Source organism: Lampetra fluviatilis, chromosome 26, assembly GCF_964198595.1.
Source record: "Lampetra fluviatilis chromosome 26, kcLamFluv1.1, whole genome shotgun sequence".
NCBI classification, from domain to species: Eukaryota; Metazoa; Chordata; class Hyperoartia; order Petromyzontiformes; family Petromyzontidae; genus Lampetra; species Lampetra fluviatilis.
In genome coordinates, this window is record NC_136300.1 from 11,835,393 (window position 1) to 11,856,211 (window position 20,819).

The window sequence follows — 20,819 nt, forward strand, 5'->3', positions numbered from 1 at the left end:
TGGGTGATGGTGTCGTGATGAGTGATGGTGTCGTGATGGGTGATGGTGTCGTGATGGGTGATGGCGTCGTGATGAGTGATGGTGTCGTGATTGGTGATGGTGTCGTGATGAGTGATGGTGTCGTGATGGGTGATGGTGTCGTAATGAGTGATGGTGTCGTGATGGGTGATGGTGTCGTGATGGGTGATGGTTTCGTGATGAGTGATGGTGTCGTGATGAGTGATGGTGTCGTGATGGGTGATGGTGTCGTGATGGGTGATGGTGTCGTGATGAGTGATGGGGTCGTGATGGGTGATGATGTCGTGATGGGTGATGGTGTCGTGATGAGTGATGGGGTCGTGATGGGTGATGGTGTCGTGATGAGTGATGGTGTCGTGATGGGTGATGGTGTCGTGATGAGTGATGGTGTCGTGATGAGTGATGGTGTCGTGATGGGTGATGGTGTCGTGATGGGTGATGGTGTCGTGATGGGTGATGGTGTCGTGATGGGTGATGGTGTCGTGATGGGTGATGGTGTCGTGATGAGTGATGGGGTCGTGATGGGTGATGGTGTCGTGATGAGTGATGGGGTCGTGATGGGTGATGGTGTCGTGATGAGTGATGGTGTCGTGATGGGTGATGGTGTCGTGATGGGTGATGGTGTCGTGATGAGTGATGGTGTCGTGATGAGTGATGGTGTCGTGATGGGTGATGGTATCGTTATGGGTGATGGTGTCGTGATGAGTGATGGGGTCGTGATGGGTGATGGTGTCGTGATGGGTGATGGTGTCGTGATGAGTGATGGGGTCGTGATGGGTGATGGTGTCGTGATGAGTGATGGTGTCGTGATGGGTGATGGTGTCGTGATGGGTGATGGCGTCGTGATGAGTGATGGTGTCGTGATGAGTGATGGTGTCGTGATGGGTGATGGTGTCGTGATGGGTGATGGTGTCGTGATGGGTGATGGTGTCGTGATGAGTGATGGTGTCGTGATGAGTGATGGTGTCGTGATAAGTGATGGTGTCGTGATGAGTGATGGTGTTGTGATGAGTGATGGTGTCGTGATGAGTGATGGTGTCGTGATGAGTGATGGTGTCGTGATGGGTGATGGTGTCGTGATGAGTGATGGTGTCGTGATGGGTGATGGTGTCGTGATGAGTGATGGTGTCGTGATGAGTGATGGTGTCGTGATGGGTGATGGTGTCGTGATGAGTGATGGTGTCGTGATGAGTGATGGTGTCGTGATGGGTGATGGTGTCGTGATGAGTGATGGTGTCGTGATGAGTGATGGTGTCGTGATGGGTGATGGTGTCGTGATGGGTGATGGTGTCGTGATGGGTGATGGTGCCGTGATGAGTGATGGTGTCGTGATGGTTGATGGTGCCGTGATGAGTGATGGTGTCGTGATGAGTGATGGTGTCGTGATGAGTGATGGTGTCGTGATGGGTGATGGTGTCGTGATGGGTGATGGTGTCGTGATGAGTGATGGTGTCGTGATGGGTGATGGTGTCGTGATGGGTGATGGTGTCGTGATGGGTGATGTTGTCGTGATAAGTGATGGTGTCGTGATGAGTGATGGTGTCGTGATGAGTGACGGTGTCGTGATGAGTGATGGTGTCGTGATGGGTGATGGTGTCGTGATGGGTGATGGTGTCGTGATGAGTGATGGTGTCGTGATGGGTGATGGTGTCGTGATGAGTGATGGTGTCGTGATGGGTGATGGTGTCGTGATGGGTGATGGTGTCGTGATGGGTGATGGTGCCGTGATGAGTGATGGTGTCGTGATGGGTGATGGTGCCGTGATGAGTGATGGTGTCGTGATGGGTGATGGTGTTGTGATGGGTGATGGTGTCGTGATGGGTGATGGTGTCGTGATGAGTGATGGTGTCGTGATGAGTGATGGTGTCGTGATGGGTGATGGTGCCGTGATGAGTGATGGTGTCGTGATGAGTGATGGTGTCGTGATGAGTGATGGTGCCGTGATGAGTGATGGTGCCGTGATGAGTGATGGTGTCGTGATGAGTGATGGTGTCGTGATGAGTGATGGTGTCGTGATGGGTGATGGTGTCGTGATGAGTGATGGTGCTGTGATGAGTGATGGTGTCGTGATGAGTGATGGTGTCGTGATGAGTGATGGTGCCGTGATGGGGGATGGTGTCGTGATGAGTGATGGTGTCGTGATGGGTGATGGTGTCGTGATGAGTGATGGTGTCGTGATGAGTGATGGTGTCGTGATGAGTGATGGTGTCGTGATGAGTGATGGTGTCATGATGAGTGATGGTGTCGTGATGAGTGATGGTGTCGTGATGAGTGATGGTGTCGTGATGAGTGATGGTGCCGTGATGGGTGATGGTGTCGTGATGAGTGATGGTGTTGTCATGGGTGATGGTGTCGTGATAGGTGATGGTGTCGTGATGAGTGATGGTGTCGTGATGAGTGATGGTGTCGTGATGAGTGATGGTGTCGTGATGAGTGATGGTGTCATGATGAGTGATGGTGTCGTGATGGGTGATGGTGTCGTGATGGGTGATGGTGTCGTGATGAGTGATGGTGTCGTGATGGGTGATGTTGTCGTGATGGGTGATGGTGTCGTGATGGGTGATGTTGTCGTGATGGGTGATGGTGTCGTGATGGGTGATGGTGTCGTGATGAGTGATGGTGTTGTGATGAGTGATGGTGTCGTGATGAGTGATGGTGTCGTGATGAGTGATGGTGTCGTGATGGGTGATGGTGTCGTGATGGGTGATGGTGTCGTGATGGGTGATGGTGCCGTGATGAGTGATGGTGTCGTGATGAGTGATGGTGTTGTGATGAGTGATGGTGTCGTGATGGGTGATGGTGTCGTGATGAGTGATGGTGTCGTGATGGGTGATGGTGTCGTGATGGGTGATGGTGTCGTGATGGGTGATGGTGCCGTGATGAGTGATGGTGTCGTGATGGGTGATGGTGCCGTGATGAGTGATGGTGTCGTGATGGGTGATGGTGTTGTGATGGGTGATGGTGTCGTGATGGGTGATGGTGTCGTGATGAGTGATGGTGTCGTGATGAGTGATGGTGTCGTGATGGGTGATGGTGCCGTGATGAGTGATGGTGTCGTGATGAGTGATGGTGTCGTGATGAGTGATGGTGCCGTGATGAGTGATGGTGTCGTGATGAGTGATGGTGTCGTGATGAGTGATGGTGTCGTGATGGGTGATGGTGTCGTGATGAGTGATGGTGCTGTGATGAGTGATGGTGTCGTGATGAGTGATGGTGTCGTGATGAGTGATGGTGCCGTGATGGGGGATGGTGTCGTGATGAGTGATGGTGTCGTGATGGGTGATGGTGTCGTGATGAGTGATGGTGTCGTGATGAGTGATGGTGTCGTGATGAGTGATGGTGTCGTGATGAGTGATGGTGTCATGATGAGTGATGGTGTCGTGATGAGTGATGGTGTCGTGATGAGTGATGGTGTCGTGATGAGTGATGGTGCCGTGATGGGTGATGGTGTCGTGATGAGTGATGGTGTTGTCATGGGTGATGGTGTCGTGATAGGTGATGGTGTCGTGATGAGTGATGGTGTCGTGATGAGTGATGGTGTCGTGATGAGTGATGGTGTCGTGATGAGTGATGGTGTCATGATGAGTGATGGTGTCGTGATGGGTGATGGTGTCGTGATGGGTGATGGTGTCGTGATGAGTGATGGTGTCGTGATGGGTGATGTTGTCGTGATGGGTGATGGTGTCGTGATGGGTGATGTTGTCGTGATGGGTGATGGTGTCGTGATGGGTGATGGTGTCGTGATGAGTGATGGTGTTGTGATGAGTGATGGTGTCGTGATGAGTGATGGTGTCGTGATGAGTGATGGTGTCGTGATGGGTGATGGTGTCGTGATGAGTGATGGTGTCGTGATGAGTGATGGTGTCGTGATGAGTGATGGTGTCGTGATGGGTGATGGTGTCGTGATGGGTGATGGTGTCGTGATGAGTGATGGTGTCGTGATGAGTGATGGTGTCGTGATGGGTGATGGTGTCGTGATGAGTGATGGTGTCGTGATGAGTGATGGTGTCGTGATGGGTCATGGTGTCGTGATGAGTGATGGTGTCGTGATGAGTGATGGTGTCGTGATGAGTGATGGTGTCGTGATGAGTGATGGTGTCGTGATGGGTGATGGTGTCGTGATGGGTGATGGTGTCGTGATGAGTGATGGTGTCGTGATGAGTGATGGTGTCGTGATGGGTGATGGTATCGTGATGGGTGATGGTGTCGTGATGAGTGATGGGGTCGTGATAAGTGATGGTGTCGTGATGGGTGATGGTGTCGTGATGAGTGATGGGGTCGTGATGGGTGATGGTGTCGTGATGAGTGATGGTGTCGTGATGGGTGATGGTGTCGTGATGGGTGATGGCGTCGTGATGAGTGATGGTGTCGTGATGAGTGATGGTGTCGTGATGAGTGATGGTGTCGTGATGGGTGATGGTGTCGTGATGAGTGATGGGGTCGTGATGGGTGATGGTGTCGTAATGAGTGATGGTGTCGTGATGGGTGATGGTGTCGTGATGGGTGATGGTTTCGTGATGAGTGATGGTGTCGTGATGAGTGATGGTGTCGTGATGGGTGATGGTGTCGTGATGGGTGATGGTGTCGTGATGAGTGATGGGGTCGTGATGGGTGATGATGTCGTGATGGGTGATGGTGTCGTGATGAGTGATGGGGTCGTGATGGGTGATGGTGTCGTGATGAGTGATGGTGTCGTGATGGGTGATGGTGTCGTGATGAGTGATGGTGTCGTGATGAGTGATGGTGTCGTGATGGGTGATGGTGTCGTGATGGGTGATGGTGTCGTGATGGGTGATGGTGTCGTGATGGGTGATGGTGTCGTGATGGGTGATGGTGTCGTGATGAGTGATGGGGTCGTGATGGGTGATGGTGTCGTGATGAGTGATGGGGTCGTGATGGGTGATGGTGTCGTGATGAGTGATGGTGTCGTGATGGGTGATGGTGTCGTGATGGGTGATGGTGTCGTGATGAGTGATGGTGTCGTGATGAGTGATGGTGTCGTGATGGGTGATGGTATCGTGATGGGTGATGGTGTCGTGATGAGTGATGGGGTCGTGATGGGTGATGGTGTCGTGATGGGTGATGGTGTCGTGATGAGTGATGGGGTCGTGATGGGTGATGGTGTCGTGATGAGTGATAGTGTCGTGATGGGTGATGGTGTCGTGATGGGTGATGGCGTCGTGATGAGTGATGGTGTCGTGATGAGTGATGGTGTCGTGATGGGTGATGGTGTCGTGATGGGTGATGGTGTCGTGATGGGTGATGGTGTCGTGATGAGTGATGGTGTCGTGATGAGTGATGGTGTCGTGATAAGTGATGGTGTCGTGATGAGTGATGGTGTTGTGATGAGTGATGGTGTCGTGATGAGTGATGGTGTCGTGATGAGTGATGGTGTCGTGATGGGTGATGGTGTCGTGATGAGTGATGGTGTCGTGATGGGTGATGGTGTCGTGATGAGTGATGGTGTCGTGATGGGTGATGGTGTCGTGATGAGTGATGGTGTCGTGATGGGTGATGGTGTCGTGATGAGTGATGGTGTCGTGATGAGTGATGGTGTCGTGATGGGTGATGGTGTCGTGATGAGTGATGGTGTCGTGATGAGTGATGGTGTCGTGATGGGTGATGGTGTCGTGATGGGTGATGGTGTCGTGATGGGTGATGGTGCCGTGATGAGTGATGGTGTCGTGATGGTTGATGGTGCCGTGATGAGTGATGGTGTCGTGATGAGTGATGGTGTCGTGATGAGTGATGGTGTCGTGATGGGTGATGGTGTCGTGATGGGTGATGGTGTCGTGATGAGTGATGGTGTCGTGATGGGTGATGGTGTCGTGATGGGTGATGGTGTCGTGATGGGTGATGTTGTCGTGATAAGTGATGGTGTCGTGATGAGTGATGGTGTCGTGATGAGTGACGGTGTCGTGATGAGTGATGGTGTCATGATGGGTGATGGTGTCGTGATGGGTGATGGTGTCGTGATGAGTGATGGTGTCGTGATGGGTGATGGTGTCGTGATGAGTGATGGTGTCGTGATGGGTGATGGTGTCGTGATGGGTGATGGTGTCGTGATGGGTGATGGTGCCGTGATGAGTGATGGTGTCGTGATGGGTGATGGTGCCGTGATGAGTGATGGTGTCGTGATGGGTGATGGTGTTGTGATGGGTGATGGTGTCGTGATGGGTGATGGTGTCGTGATGAGTGATGGTGTCGTGATGAGTGATGGTGTCGTGATGGGTGATGGTGTCGTGATGGGTGATGGTCTCGTGATGGGTGATGGTGCCGTGATGAGTGATGGTGTCGTGATGGGTGATGGTGCCGTGATGAGTGATGGTGTCGTGATGGGTGATGGTGTTGTGATGAGTGATGGTGCCGTGATGAGTGATGGTGTCCTGATGGGTGATGGTGCCGTGATGAGTGATGGTGTCGTGATGGGTGATGGTGTCGTGATGAGTGATGGTGTCGTGATGAGTGATGGTGTCGTGATGAGTGATGGTGCCGTGATGAGTGATGGTGTCGTGATGAGTGATGGTGTCGTGATGAGTGATGGTGTCGTGATGGGTGATGGTGTCGTGATGAGTGATGGTGCTGTGATGAGTGATGGTGTCGTGATGAGTGATGGTGTCGTGATGAGTGATGGTGCCGTGATGGGGGATGGTGTCGTGATGAGTGATGGTGTCGTGATGGGTGATGGTGTCGTGATGAGTGATGGTGTCGTGATGAGTGATGGTGTCGTGATGAGTGATGGTGTCGTGATGAGTGATGGTGTCATGATGAGTGATGGTGTCGTGATGAGTGATGGTGTCGTGATGAGCGATGGTGTCGTGATGAGTGATGGTGCCGTGATGGGTGATGGTGTCGTGATGAGTGATGGTGTCGTGATTGGTGATGGTGTCGTGATGAGTGATGGTGTCGTGATGAGTGATGGTGTCGTGATGGGTGATGGTGTCGTGATGGGTGATGGTGTCGTGATGGGTGATGGTGTCATGATGAGTGATGGTGTCGTGATGAGTGATGGTGTCGTGATGGGTGATGGTGTCGTGATGGGTGATGGTGTCGTGATGGGTGATGGTGTCGTGATGAGTGATGGTGTCGTGATGAGTGATGGTGTTGTGATGAGTGATGGTGTCGTGATGGGTGATGGTGTCGTGATGGGTGATGGTGTCGTGATGAGTGATGGTGTCGTGATGAGTGATGGTGTAGTGATGAGTGATGGTGTCGTGATGGGTGATGGTGTCGTGATGAGTGATGGTGTCGTGATGGGTGATGGTGTCGTGATGAGTGATGGTGTCGTGATGAGTGATGGTGTCGTGATGAGTGATGGTGTCGTGATGAGTGATGGTGTCGTGATGAGTGATGGTGTCGTGATGAGTGATGGTGTCTTGATGAGTGATGGTGTCGTGATGAGTGATGGTGTTGTCATGGGTGATGGTGTCGTGATAGGTGATGGTGTCGTGATGAGTGATGGTGTCGTGATGAGTGATGGTGTCGTGATGAGTGATGGTGTCGTGATGAGTGATGGTGTCATGATGAGTGATGGTGTCGTGATGGGTGATGGTGTCGTGATGGGTGATGGTGTCGTGATGAGTGATGGTGTCGTGATGGGTGATGTTGTCGTGATGGGTGATGGTGTCGTGATGGGTGATGTTGTCGTGATGGGTGATGGTGTCGTGATGGGTGATGGTGTCGTGATGAGTGATGGTGTTGTGATGAGTGATGGTGTCGTGATGAGTGATGGTGTCGTGATGAGTGATGGTGTCGTGATGGGTGATGGTGTCGTGATGAGTGATGGTGTCGTGATGAGTGATGGTGTCGTGATGAGTGATGGTGTCGTGATGGGTGATGGTGTCGTGATGGGTGATGGTGTCGTGATGAGTGATGGTGTCGTGATGAGTGATGGTGTCGTGATGGGTGATGGTGTCGTGATGAGTGATGGTGTCGTGATGAGTGATGGTGTCGTGATGGGTCATGGTGTCGTGATGAGTGATGGTGTCGTGATGAGTGATGGTGTCGTGATGAGTGATGGTGTCGTGATGGGTGATGGTGTCGTGATGAGTGATGGTGTCGTGATGAGTGATGGTGTCGTGATGAGTGATGGTGTCGTGATGAGTGATGGTGTCGTGATGAGTGATGGTGTAGTGATGAGTGATGGTGTCGTGATGGGTGATGGTGTCGTGATCGGTGATGGTGTCGTGATGGGTGATGGTGTCGTGATGGGTGATGGTGTCGTGATGGGTGATGGTGTCGTGATGGGTGATGGTGTCATGATGAGTGATGGTGTCGTGATGAGTGATGGTGTCGTGATGAGTGATGGTGTCGTGATGAGTGATGGTGTCGTGATGGGTGATGGTGTCGTGATGAGTGATGGTGTCGTGATCAGTGATGGTGTCCTGATGAGTGATGGTGTCGTGATGAGTGATGGTGTCGTGATGGGTGATGGTGTCGTGATGGGTGATGGTGTCGTGATGAGTGATGGTGTCCTGATGAGTGATGGTGTCGTGATGAGTGATGGTGTCGTGATGGGTGATGGTGTCGTGATGAGTGATGGTGTCGTGATGAGTGATGGTGTCGTGATGAGTGATGGTGTCGTGATGAGTGATGGTGTCGTGATGGGTGATGGTGTCGTGATGAGTGATGGTGTCGTGATGAGTGATGGTGTCGTGATGGGTGATGGTGTCGTGATGGGTGATGGTGTCGTGATGAGTGATGGTGTCGTGATAAGTGATGGTGTCGTGATGGGTGATGGTGTCGTGATGAGTAATGGTGTCGTGATGGGTGATGGTGTCGTCATGAGTGATGGTGTCGTGATGGGTGATGGTGTCGTGATGGGTGATGGTGTCGTGATGAGTGATGGTGTCGTGATGGGTGATGGTGTCGTGATGGGTGATGGTGTCGTGATGAGTGATGGTGTCGTAATGGGTGATGGTGTCGTGATGAGTGATGGTGTCGTGATGGGTGATGGTGTCGTGATGAGTGATGGTGTCGTGATGGGTGATGGGTGATGGTGTCGTGATGAGTGATGGTGTCGTGATGGGTGATGGGTGATGGTGTCGTGATGGGTGATGGTGTCGTGATGGGTGATGGTGTCGTGATGAGTGATGGTGTCGTGATGGGTGATGGTGTCGTGATGAGTGATGGTGTCGTGATGAGTGATGGTGTCGTGATGGGTGATGGTGTCGTGATGAGTGATGGTGTCGTGATGAGTGATGGTGTCGTGATGGGTGATGGTGTCGTGATGAGTGATGGTGTCGTGATGAGTGATGGTGTCGTGATGGGTGATGGTGTCGTGATGAGTGATGGTGTCGTGATGGGTGATGGTGTCGTGATGGGTGATGGTGTCGTGATGGGTCATGGTGTCGTGATGGGTGATGGTGTCGTGATGAGTGATGGTGTCGTGATGGGTGATGGTGTCGTGATGTGTGATGGTGTCGTGATGGGTGATGGTGTCGTGATGAGTGATGGTGTCGTGATGGGTGATGGGTGATGGTGTCGTGATGAGTGATGGGTGATGGTGTCGTGATGAGTTATGGTGTCGTGATGGGTGATGGGTGATGGTGTCGTGATGGGTGATGGTGTCGTGATGGGTGATGGGTGATGGTGTCGTGATGGGTGATGGTGTCGTGATGAGTGATGGTGTCGTGATGAGTGATGGTGTCGTGATGAGTGATGGTGTCGTGATGAGTGATGGTGTCGTGATGAGTGATGGTGTCGTGATGGGTGATGGTGTCGTGATGAGTGATGGTGTCGTGATGAGTGATGGTGTCGTGATGAGTGATGGTGTCGTGATGAGTGATGGTGTCGTGATGAGTGATGGTGTCGTGATGGGTGATGGTGTCGTGATGGGTGATGGTGTCTCACCCGAGTTCGATTCCCGGCCGCGGCTAATGTCAGTGGCAGAACATCTGAACGGGTCGCCGGGTCTCCCCCGACGTCGACTCAGAGCTCAATGAGTGACCTGGTGTTGGGGGGAGACAAAGGCGGCCAGGCGCGGTGATGGCCAATACCGCCAGTCGTGTACCGGGCTTGCCTTCATAGATGCTCGCCATTGGCATTTGTCCTAATGGTTTGTTGAAGGCTACCTGGGGGATCTTTGTACTTGTGTGTGTACCTCGTCTCTGTAATATGTGCAGGGCTGAATGGACACGCATGCTCTGCTTGAGGAGCGGCGGTGTTGCGCTTTGAACCCACTTCGATTCCCGCTCGCGACCACCAACACCGGTGACGATTATCTGAACCGATCCTGGGCCTCCCCTAGGTCGACTCGGCCTCAAATGAGTACCTGGTGCGGTGTGTAAACATCGCCATCATCGTAGGCGCTCGCTAACAGAGCTTGCCCCCAACAACAGCCCCGCTAAAGGTTTGTGTACGGGGGATCTTTGCTCTTGTTTGATCGTCCTTGTGTGCACGCGTGAGTATTGGCGTCGCTCTCCATGCATTCGAGCAACATTCCTGAGCCACAGAGGCGCCAGGGCCTGCACACGTCATGGCGGCCAGCAACGAGCAGCACTAACGCGTGTGCGCTAGCTCGGCAGCACTACGACACGTTCCGTTGCTTTGAGCGAGGAGGAAGCTCTGCGTATTTACACCGTGGGGGATTGCGGTCGAGAAGTGGACGGGCAGGCAATCCCAACGTGCATGCGTTGTGTATCTGCGTATGCAGTCGATGAGAGTGGGGTGTATGTGTGTGTAGTAGTGGGGAGCGGTGGTGTAGCGGATAGCGCGCTCCGCTATGAAAATGGCGATCCGAGTTCGATTACCGCTTACGGGCAACACCAGTGACGAATAGCAGAACCGGTCCTTGGCCCTCCCCTAGGTCGACTCAGCCTAAAACGAGTACCTGGTGCGGTGTGTTAACATCATTAGGCAGAGAAAGGCGGCCCGGGCGTGATGCTAGCCACCCACCCCCTCGTGTGCCGTGCCCTGCCTTCAGAGGTGCTCGCTAACAGCGCTTGCTCCAAAATTCTGTTAAGGCTATACGGGGGATCTTTGTCTTTGCCTTTTTTGTAGTAGTAGGTGTGTGTGTATATAGTAGGTGTGTGAGTGTGTGTAGTATAATAGTGTAGTAGGTGTGTGTGTAGTAGTAGGAGTGTGTGTATGTGTGCAGTAGGTGTGTGTGTGTGGTTGTAGGATTGTGTGTGTGCAGTAGGTGTGTGTGTAGTAGTAGGAGTGTGTGTATGTGTGCAGTAGGTGTGTGTGTGTGGTTGTAGGATTGTGTGTGTGCAGTAGGTGTGTGTGTAGTAGTAGGAGTGTGTGTATGTGTGCAGTAGGTGTGTGTGTGTGGTTGTAGGATTGTGTGTGTGCAGTAGGTGTGTGTGTAGTAGTAGGAGTGTGTGTATGTGTGAAGTAGGTATTCATGTGTGTGGTAGTAGGATTGTGTGCGTGTAGTAGTAGGTGTGTGTGTGTAGTAGTAGGAGTGTTTGTATGTGTGCAGTAGGTGTGTGTGTGTGTGGTAGTAGGATTGTGTGTGTGTGTGTGTGTAGCAGTAGGATTGTGTGTATGTGTGTAGTAGGTGTGTGTGTGTGTGGTATTAGGATTGTGTGTGTGTGTGCAGTAGGTGTGTGTGTGTGTGGTAGTAGGATTGTGTGTATGTGTGCAGTAGGTGTGTGTGTGTGCAGTAGGTGAGTGTGAGTAGGTGTGTGTGTGTAGCAGTAGGAGTGTGAGTAGGTGTATGTGTGGTAGTAGGATTGTGTGTGTGTGTAGTAGGTGTGTGTATGCGTGTAGTAGGTGTGTGTGTGTGTGGTAGTAGGATTGTGTGTGTGTGTGCAGTAGGTGTGTGTGTGTGTGGTAGTAGGATTGTGTGTGTGTGTGCAGTAGGTGTGTGTGTGTGCAGTAGGTGAGTGTGAGTAGGTGTGTGTGTAGCAGTAGGAGTGTGAGTAGGTGTATGTGTGGTAGTAGGATTGTGTGTGTGTAGTAGGTGTGTGTGTGTATGTGTGTAGTAGGTGTGTGTGTGTGGTAGTAGGATTGTGTGTGTGTGTCGCGTCCCACTGAGAGCCATTAGCTGGCAGCAGAGCCAAATTGAGATCGCCGAGGTGGAACCACGCCAACTGTGCCGCGCTCTCAAACCTCCCCCTCCCGCCGCCGCGCGCCCCGCACTAAACAGCAATTCCTGCGGAGCAATCTGTGAAATACGGGACTCCCGGGGCGCGGGGAAGGCGGGGAGGAGAGATGGAGGGGAGAGAGAGAGGGGGGGGGTAGAACGAGAGGCTGACTACGCGCGCAACTTTTCCAGGGCGTCGAGCTGAGTGGCATCGCGGTTGGCACCGAGGGGGTGGGGGGAGCGGTTCATTATTTCCGGGACGGAGTTGCCGCCTTGCGCGTGTCGTGTGTGAAGCCCTCCTCCACCCGACCGCAGCCGATGGGTGAGGGTTGGCCCGGGATCGAGCGTGCCGATCTGTTTGTACTGCGGCGCTCCACTTGGCGTGCAAGTGGAGCGCGATCCACAAACGACAGACATCGCCGTGGTGTGTAGCGATTCGGTTGGAGCGTTGTAAACTCAGCTGCGCCGTACGCATTGATTGCTTGAAACGTCTGAGTCCGGGCGAGGGGGTGGAGGAGTGGGTGGGGGGGGTCACAGGGTAGTCACGTGGGGTACACGGTGGGGGGGGGGGGCAGCAGAGGGCAGCGCAGAAGTAGAATAGAGCACGGGGTCCTCGACTTACGAACATAACTAGTTCCCGGGGAGCGTTCGTAAGTCGAACTGTTCGTAAGTCGGAGCACAGTAAGATACCGCGCGTTGCTGGACTGTGCTTCTATGCTCCTCCGCGCGCAGTCTGTGCCGCCCACCTTGGCCGATGCCCGCTTGGTGGTGTGCGGTCGAACGACATCTGTAATGTGTTTTTAGAAGTATTTAATGATGTACCTGTCTATCTATCTCGGAGAGCCACACTGAGACCTCGGACTATTATTCACGATAGTCCTGCTGCTACATTGGGTTTTTATTTGTAAGATGTGTTCAGCTCATTAATCCTGAGCTATGTGTATTATTATTATACAAGTAGGAAGGAAACCAGAACAGCCAGAGAAAACCCACGCGTGCGAGGTGACAACGCTCTATCCCCGCACAAATGGAGACGGGTGGCGATTAGTCCACCTGCTGTGTTGATTTCTTCTGGCGAGCATTGCACTCCCTGATCGCCCACGGGAAGGGAGTTTCACAACATCTTTGTGTGATCCACCAACCTTCCTCGCTGCTGCCTCCACAGCGCTGGCTCACAGACCACGTGCACCGGGGTTGCCACCACTACCCGGCTGGAAACCTTGGGACACTCTGACCTGGTGACCTTTGGACTCTGACCTGGTGATTCTGACCTGGTGACCTTGACGAAGCCAACTCGCTTGAAAATCACGGCGTTGCTGTGAAATATCCGCTTATGCTGGGCGTGACTGGGTGTCTTGATAAAGTGCTGGGTGTCTTGATGAAGTGCTGGGTGTCTTGATGAAGTGCAGGGTGTCGTGATGAGTGCCAATTGTCATACGTGCTGGGTGTCGTGATGAGCGCTGGGTGTCCTCGGTGCAGGGTGCCGCGTGAGCGAGCGCCGGCCTTTTTTTCCTGCGGGGTTGTCGGAACAAATGTTCTGGATGTCGTGACCTGCGGCTGTCACGAGCGAGTGCCGGGGCGCTGCCCGCCCGCAGGGTCACCGCTGGGCACTCTATCCGCCGTCCCTTCCTTCCACGCTGCCATCCTTCCTGCAGGGTGCGAGAGAACGGCTCTCTCGACCGGGACTCGCTGGGACCCCCCGCGAAGCGCGGGTGCACGGCGAGCCCCGCGCAGCGCTACAGCCCCGGACAGCAGCAGCAGCAGCAGGCCATCAACGGACTCCCTCCTCCATCGCTGCCCCACGGGGGGCCCATGTCCCTGGGCCCTCAGGCCACGCCGCCTCCGGCCCCTCCCCCGGCGACCACCGCGGTGGGCGGGTCCCACTACGCGCACGGCGGCGGCGGCGGCGGAGCAGCCTCCGGGTCGCACCCCCCTCCGCCGCGCCTGCTGGAGGGGGTCCACGGCGTCTCGTCGCACCTCTACCGGGAGGGGGCCCCCCCCTCCTCCTACCGGGGGGACGTGCACGACCTCCGCGACAGACACCGGTCACTCGGTACGCGTGGCGCACGCATTCGTGGGTGGGCGGGCGGGTTGACGGATGGACAGAGAGATGGATGGACACGTGGATGGTTGGACACGTGGATGGTTGGGTGGACAGAGAGATGGATGGACACGTGGATGGTTGGACACGTGGATGGTTGGGTGGACAGAGAGATGGATGGACACGTGGATGGTTGGACAAATATATGGACGGGTGGATAGATGGATGAACAGGTGGATGGACAAATCTATGAATTGGATGGAAGGACATATGAATGGATGTATGGACGGGGAGAAGCGTGGATGGGCAGATGAATGCATGTATGTTGAACTTCTTTTGCACGGTACGTAGACAACCCTGGTAATCGTTGGTGCAGGGAAGGACAACAAACTAAACACAAAAAGCAGTTCTTAAGAAATGAGTTGTCAATGTAGATTTGAATTTGCTGACACATAGCTGGATGGATGTATAGATTACTGCACGAATATCTGGACATGCAGAGGGATGTGCATCTACTGTATGTGGATGGATGAGCGGACGAGTAGATGGATGGATGGGTAGACAGACGAAGAGACCCCAATCCAAAAATCCAATACATTTTTGAAAAATGTGTCGTCTGTGTGTGATTTATAGTGTCTGATGTAAGGTGTGGTTCACGGTGTGGTGTATGCTGTGGTGTATGTGTGGGGTGTGATGTGGTGTATATGTGTGGTGTAACGCGTGGTGTATGGTGTGGTGTATGTGGTATACGTGCGGTGTGTGATGTGGGGAGCGGTAGTGTAGCGGTTTGCACGCTGCGCTATGAACCCAGCGACCGGAGTTAGATTCCCGCTCGCGACCAACACGAGTGACGATTATGTGAACCGGTCTTGGGTCTCCCCTAGGTTGACTCAACCTTAAATGAGTACCTGGTGCGATGGGTTAACGTCACCACGCATTCGGCGCTACTCGCTGACCGCACACTTGCTCCGACAGTCTGTTACAGGCTACGCGGGGGGGGGGTTCTTTGTCTTTGTGTGCTCGATGCGGTGTGGGTGACTGCACAGGACTGGGAGCCCCGAGGCAGGAAGAGGTCATCGACCATCGCCTCACTGACCGCGAGTGGGCCGAGGAGTGGAAACACCTGGACCAGGTGAGGCCCCCGCGCGTGTCCCCGGGGAAGCTCCCGCACGCGGAGCGAATCGTCGTTGTTGTCCCGACGTTTCGCAAGTCGATCCCTGAGGAGTCATCCGGCCTGTTGATTCGGCACGATGTCCGACGTTTCGTTCCACGAGCTTTGTAGCTTCTTCGGAGCAACCCGATAGGCCATCATGGAACGGTAAGATGGTTCATTGGCGCGAGGTGACCGGTGAACTCCGGCACCGCTGAGGGTTGGGGGTTCCAGTCCGGGTTAGGCTCCAAGTCGTACAGAGAACAGCTGTTGGTTGTGGACCCCGGATGACATTTGATGGTGCAGGGGGCCCCCCACTGCACCCCAGCCCCCCGAGCCGCTCTCGACCTGCGCCCCCCCCTCACCCCCACGCAGCTGCTCGCGTGCATCCTGGAGATGGTGGAGAGGACGCGGCGCGCGCTCTCCGTGCTGCGCCGCTGCCAGGAGAGCGACCGCGTGGAGATCGCGCGCCTCGTGCGCCGCTGCGGGGACGTGGCGGCCGCCGCCCACGACGCCAAGAAGGGGCCGGGACCCCTCGGCGGGGTCCTGGGAGCGGGGCTCTCGGCGGGACTCGGAGGCGGCGGGGGCGGGGGTGGGGGAGGGGGTGGGCTGGGGGGAGCGGGGATGGCTTCGGCGGCGGGGCTCGGCTCGGGGGTCGTGGGGGTCTCGCCCAAGCTTGCCGGGGTCACGGCGGCGGCGGCTCCGATTGGTGCGTGGCGCGGGGGTCGAACTCTGACCTGTGCCGTCCCTACCTCCCCCCCCATCTATCGTTCTCTCCCTCGCATCATTATAACGAGCCGTGTTCTATCTACTGCTGGGTGACGACCTCCATCTCCTATTCTCTGTTTTCTCTCAATCGCGCATCTCCACTTAGCCTCTCTCTTTTCTCATCTCTCTCTGCGCAAATTTCGTTTTGTCTCTCCCCCTCTCCCCCTTCCTCTGTGCTTTCTTTACTTCTCTCGCTGTCTCTCTCTCTCTCCTTCTCTCTCTCTCCTTCTCTTTCTCTCTGTGTCTCCTTCCCTCTGGCTCTCCCTCCTCCCCACCCCACTCCCCCTTTGCGTCTCTCTCCTTTCTTCCTCTCTCCATCTCTTCTCCTCTCTTTTCTCTACATCTGTCTCTCGCTTTCTCTCGCTCTTCCCCCGTGGGTCTCTCCACGCTCCGTGTCTTCCGATCAATGCTTTTTACTCTGACAGGCGCGAGATGAGCGTGCGTGTCTGTACACGTGTCTGTATGCGTGTCTGTAGGCGTGCGTGTCTGTACACGCGTCTGTACACGTGTCTGTAGGCGTGCGTCCGTGCGTGCGGTGGTGCAGTGGTTAGCGCACTGCGCGACGAACCCGGCTACCCGAGTTCAACTCCCGCTTACGACCAATAACAGCGGCGAATATTTATAACCGGTCCTTGGCCACCCCCTACCCCCCCTAGGTCGACTCAGCCTTAAGTGAGTACCTCGTGCGGTGTGCAAACACAGCACCGGGGAGACAAAGGCGGCCGCGGGTAGTGTTGGTCACCCTCCCCCTCGTGTGCCGTGCTCGCTAACAGCGCTCGCCCCAACAGTCTGTTGTCAAGGCTGCACAGGGGATCTGCGCCTGTTTTATTACTGCACGCGTTTTATTAACTCACTCTGTCTGTTGTTGTCGTCGTTGTATCCTCAAATCTTGTAACAAAATTTTAACCCACTTCCCAATGTGGTATTGACTGCAAATTTGGTATACTTATGTCATACTGATGACAACACTATATTCTATCATAAAAAATAAAAAAATATTTTTAAACATTCTTATTTATATGTTATGTTTCGGCTTGGCTCTAATTGTCCACGCTCAACTGACGTTGGCTGTAATTGGCCACGGCCCCTGACGTTATGGCAAGCTTCGGGGCCACTTCCTGGAGTCGTGGAGTTCTGCCATTACGAGTACATTTAAAAAAAGCGTGGTTTTTATAAAGTGTTTTTATATGTTACTTATTATTGGGCGTGTGAGTGAATGGGTGGGTGGGTGTGCTGGTGGGATCTTCAGGGTTGGTGGTGGTTGTGCACGCTGTGTGAGAGACGACACACAGGCAGTCTGTTAGGCCGAGTCCTGGAAGTGGGTGGAGGAGTGAATGAGGTCGTTCCACGGGAACAGGAACCAGGATCGTGGCTGAACGCCACCTGCGGTGAATCATCGCATGCTCGATTATCAATCAACCTCAGTGCTTTAGATTGATTCTTGTCTCTCCTTGTCTCTGTGTCTCCGCGTGTCTCTGTATGAGTCTCTGTGCGTGTCTCTGTGCGTGTGTCTGTGCGTGTCTCTGTCTATGTCTCTGTGTGTGTCTCTGTGTGTGTCTCTGTGTGTCTCTGTGTCTCTCTCTGTGTGTCTCTGTGTGCGTCTCTGTGTCTCTGTGTCTCCGCGTGTCTCTGTATGAGTCTCTGTGCGTGTCTCTGTGCGTGTGTCTGTGCGTGTCTCTGTCTGTGTCTCTGTGTGTGTCTCTGTGCGTGTGTCTGTGTGTGTCTCTGTGCGTGTCTCTGTGTGTGTCTCTGTGCGTGTCTCTGTGCGTGTCTCTGTCTGTGTCTCTGTGCGTGTCTCTGTGCGTGTCTCTGTCTGTGTTTCTGTGTGTGTCTCTGTGCGTGTCTCTGTGCGTGTCTTTGTCTGTGTCTCCGCGTGTCTCTGTCTGTGTCTCCGCGTGTCGCTGTGCGAGTCCCTCTGCGTGTGTCTGTGCGTGTCTCTGTTTCTCTCTGTGTGTCTGTGTGTCTCTGTGTGTGTCTTTGTACGTGTCTCTGTATCTCTGTGCGTGTGTCTGTGTCTCTGTGTGTGTCTCTGTTCGTGTCTCTGTGCGTGTGTCTGTGCGTGTCTCTGTGTGTCTCTGTGCGTGTGTCTTTGTCTCTGTGTGTGTCTCTGTGCGTGTCTCTGTGCGTGTGTCTGTGCGTGTCTCTGTGTGTGTCTCTGTGCGTGTCTGTGTCTGTGTGTGTGTCTGTGTCTGTGTGTGTGTCTCTGTGCGTGTCTCCACGTGTCTCTGTGCGTGTCTCTGTGCGTGTGTCTGTGTCTGTGCGTGTCTCCGCGTGTCTCTCTGCCTCAGACGCAGTGCGGGATCCTCCGATCAGACACGGCATGAGCTACATGCCCGAGGAGATCTGGAGAAAAGCCGGTTCGGCACTCACCAAACACTCACCAACACTCACCAACACTCCCCTCACCAACACTCACCAACACGCCCCCTCACCAACACTCACCCTCACCAACACTCACCAACACCCCCCTCCCCCCCGCCCCCCCCCCCCCCCTGGCCGCTCAGAGGAGGCGGTGAACGAGGTGAAGCGCCAGGCGCTGGCCGAGCTGCACCGCGCCGTCGGCGAGGCGGAGCGGCACGCGCGCGGCGCCGTGGCGAGCGAGCGCGCGCGCATGGAACGCGCCCTCGCCGAGGCGAAGCGGCAGGCGGCACGCGAGTCGCTCGCCTCGGCCGGCAGGCAGGACGACTCGAGCGAGGTGAGGAGAGGGAGGAGGAGGGGGAGGAGGTGGAGGAGGAGGAGATCCCAACGTGGGATGGGCAGGGGTTGTTTGGCAGAGGTTTTTAGCGGTTGTGTTGGCTCTGCCGGCAGAGTCGCCCTATGATGTGTTAAAAACAAACGTGACTTTACCGAAAGAACCAAGAAGAACAATGAGCTTCTTTAGGCTCAGTGGGATATTTACTCGATGTGGGTGTTAAAGAGTGGGCCACCGGGGAGATTGGGTGGGTGGGTGAGTGAGTGGGCGAGTGGGTGAGTGAGTGAGTGAGTGGGCGAGTGTGTGAGTGAGTGAGTGGGCGAGTGTGTGATTAAGTCAACCCATCGTACCCGGATCCGTCCCGTGACCTCTTGCCAGCGCGCGTTCGACACTTCACGTGGCCTTAAAGTGCACGTAGCCTGGCACAGGCGCCGTGGCGTCGTCGCCACCACTTGGTGGCGAATGGCGGTGATTGTTGTTGTTGTAATAATTGTGGAATGCTTCGGTGTGTGTCTGCCGGCAGAGTCGCCCAAGACAAAGAGCTTCTTAGCTTAAGGGGCTTTACTCGATGGGGAAAAACTAAATATAGAGTTGTCAACTAGGGAGAGTGGGTATGTGAGTGAGTAGGTGGCTGAGCGAGTGAGTGTGTGAGTGAGTAGGTGGCTGAGTGAGTGAGTGTGAGTGCGTGTGTGAGTGAGTAGGTGGCTGAGTGTGTGAGTGAGTAGGTGGCTGAGCGAGTGAGTGTGTGAGTGCGTGTGTGAGTGAGTAGGTGGCTGAGTGAGTGAGTGTGAGTGCGTGTGTGAGTGAGTAGGTGGCTGAGTGAGTGAGTGTGAGTGCGTGTGTGAGTGAGTAGGTGGCTGAGTGAGTGTGTGAGTGAGTAGGTGGCTGAGCGAGTGAGTGTGTGAGTGCGTGTGTGAGTGAGTAGGTGGCTGAGTGAGTGAGTGTGAGTGCGTGTGTGAGTGAGTAGGTGGCTGAGTGAGTGAGTGTGAGTGCGTGTGTGAGTGAGTAGGTGGCTGAGTGAGTGTGTGAGTGAGTAGGTGGCTGAGTGAGTGCGTGTGTGAGTGAGTGGGCCAGTGAGTGTCTTGAGTGTGGGGGCGGTGGTGCAGCGGTTAGCGCGCTGCGTAAGAACCCGGCGAACCGAGTTCGATTCCCGCGCACGGGGAACCCCAGTGACGATTATCTGAACCAGTCATGGGCCTCCCCCAGGTCAACTCAGCCTTAAATGAGTACCCGGTGCGGTGTGTAGACATCGCCGCTGGGGAGATAAAGGCGGCCGGTCGTGGTGCTGGCCACCCACTCCCTCGTGTGCCGTGCCGGCCTTCATAGGTGCTACCCGCTAACAGCACTTGCCCCTACAGTCTGTGAAGGCTACACGGGGGATCTTTGTCTCTTTGTCGGCACGCCAGAGCTGCTGGAACTGCGGCCGCAAGGCGAGCGAGACGTGCAGCGGCTGCAACGCGGCGCGCTACTGCGGCTCCTTCTGCCAGCACCGCGACTGGGAGCGCCACCACCACGTGTGCGGGCAGGGCCACGGGCAGGGCCAGGGGCAAGGCCAGGGGCAAGGCCAGGGGCAAGGCCAGTCTCAGGGCACGCAGCAGCAGCAGCCTCAGCAGCAGCAGCAGCAGATGAAACCGGAGCCTCCGTCCCAGGTCGAGGGGTCCCCAGGCGCCGCGCCGGGACCCCCGGGGGGCCGCACGGCGAGGCCCCCCAATCCGCCGGCCGCCACCTCGGGGCTGGAGGAAGACGACGAGGAGGCGGCGTCGTCATCGTCGCCGCCGGGAGACGCGGCCGAGCCCAACACCTCGCGCTAGGGTCGACGCGCCGCCGCCGTCGGATGATGAAGATCGGATCCAGCGGCGCGGGGTCACGGGGAGGGGGTGTGGGGGCCTGGCTGGGTCGGTGGGGGGGGGAGTTAAATAGTTGCCTCCTCTTCATCGTGGGCCTGAACCTAGGCCACCCCCTCCCCCCACACCGCCCCCCCCCCCAACTCCGAGCCCCGGTGCAGTTGTAGCGCCTGCACACCCGACGGCTACGAACGCTGGCCCTGATCTGACCGACACGATGCGCCCCACCACCTCCACCTCCTCCTCCTCTTCCCTTCCCCTCCTCCTGGGAAGGG

General features: G+C 55.2%; 1 protein-coding gene across 1 annotated transcript in view; it reads left to right on the top strand.

Annotated features, from left to right (window-relative positions):
• The window catches only part of LOC144942150 (protein CBFA2T1-like), a gene marked incomplete at its 5' end in the record, with an annotated part of 39,041 nt that extends 18,493 nt beyond the window's left edge, over window positions 1-20,548 (top strand). Inside the window, 6 exons of the mRNA XM_078868910.1 lie at window positions 13,645-14,102; window positions 15,137-15,222; window positions 15,616-15,924; window positions 18,230-18,365; window positions 18,513-18,703; window positions 20,107-20,548. Coding sequence (XP_078725036.1) covers window positions 13,645-14,102; window positions 15,137-15,222; window positions 15,616-15,924; window positions 18,230-18,365; window positions 18,513-18,703; window positions 20,107-20,511 — 1,585 coding nt within the window. The remainder of the gene's footprint in view (window positions 1-13,644; window positions 14,103-15,136; window positions 15,223-15,615; window positions 15,925-18,229; window positions 18,366-18,512; window positions 18,704-20,106) is intronic.
• Window positions 20,549-20,819: the final 271 nt, after the last annotated feature.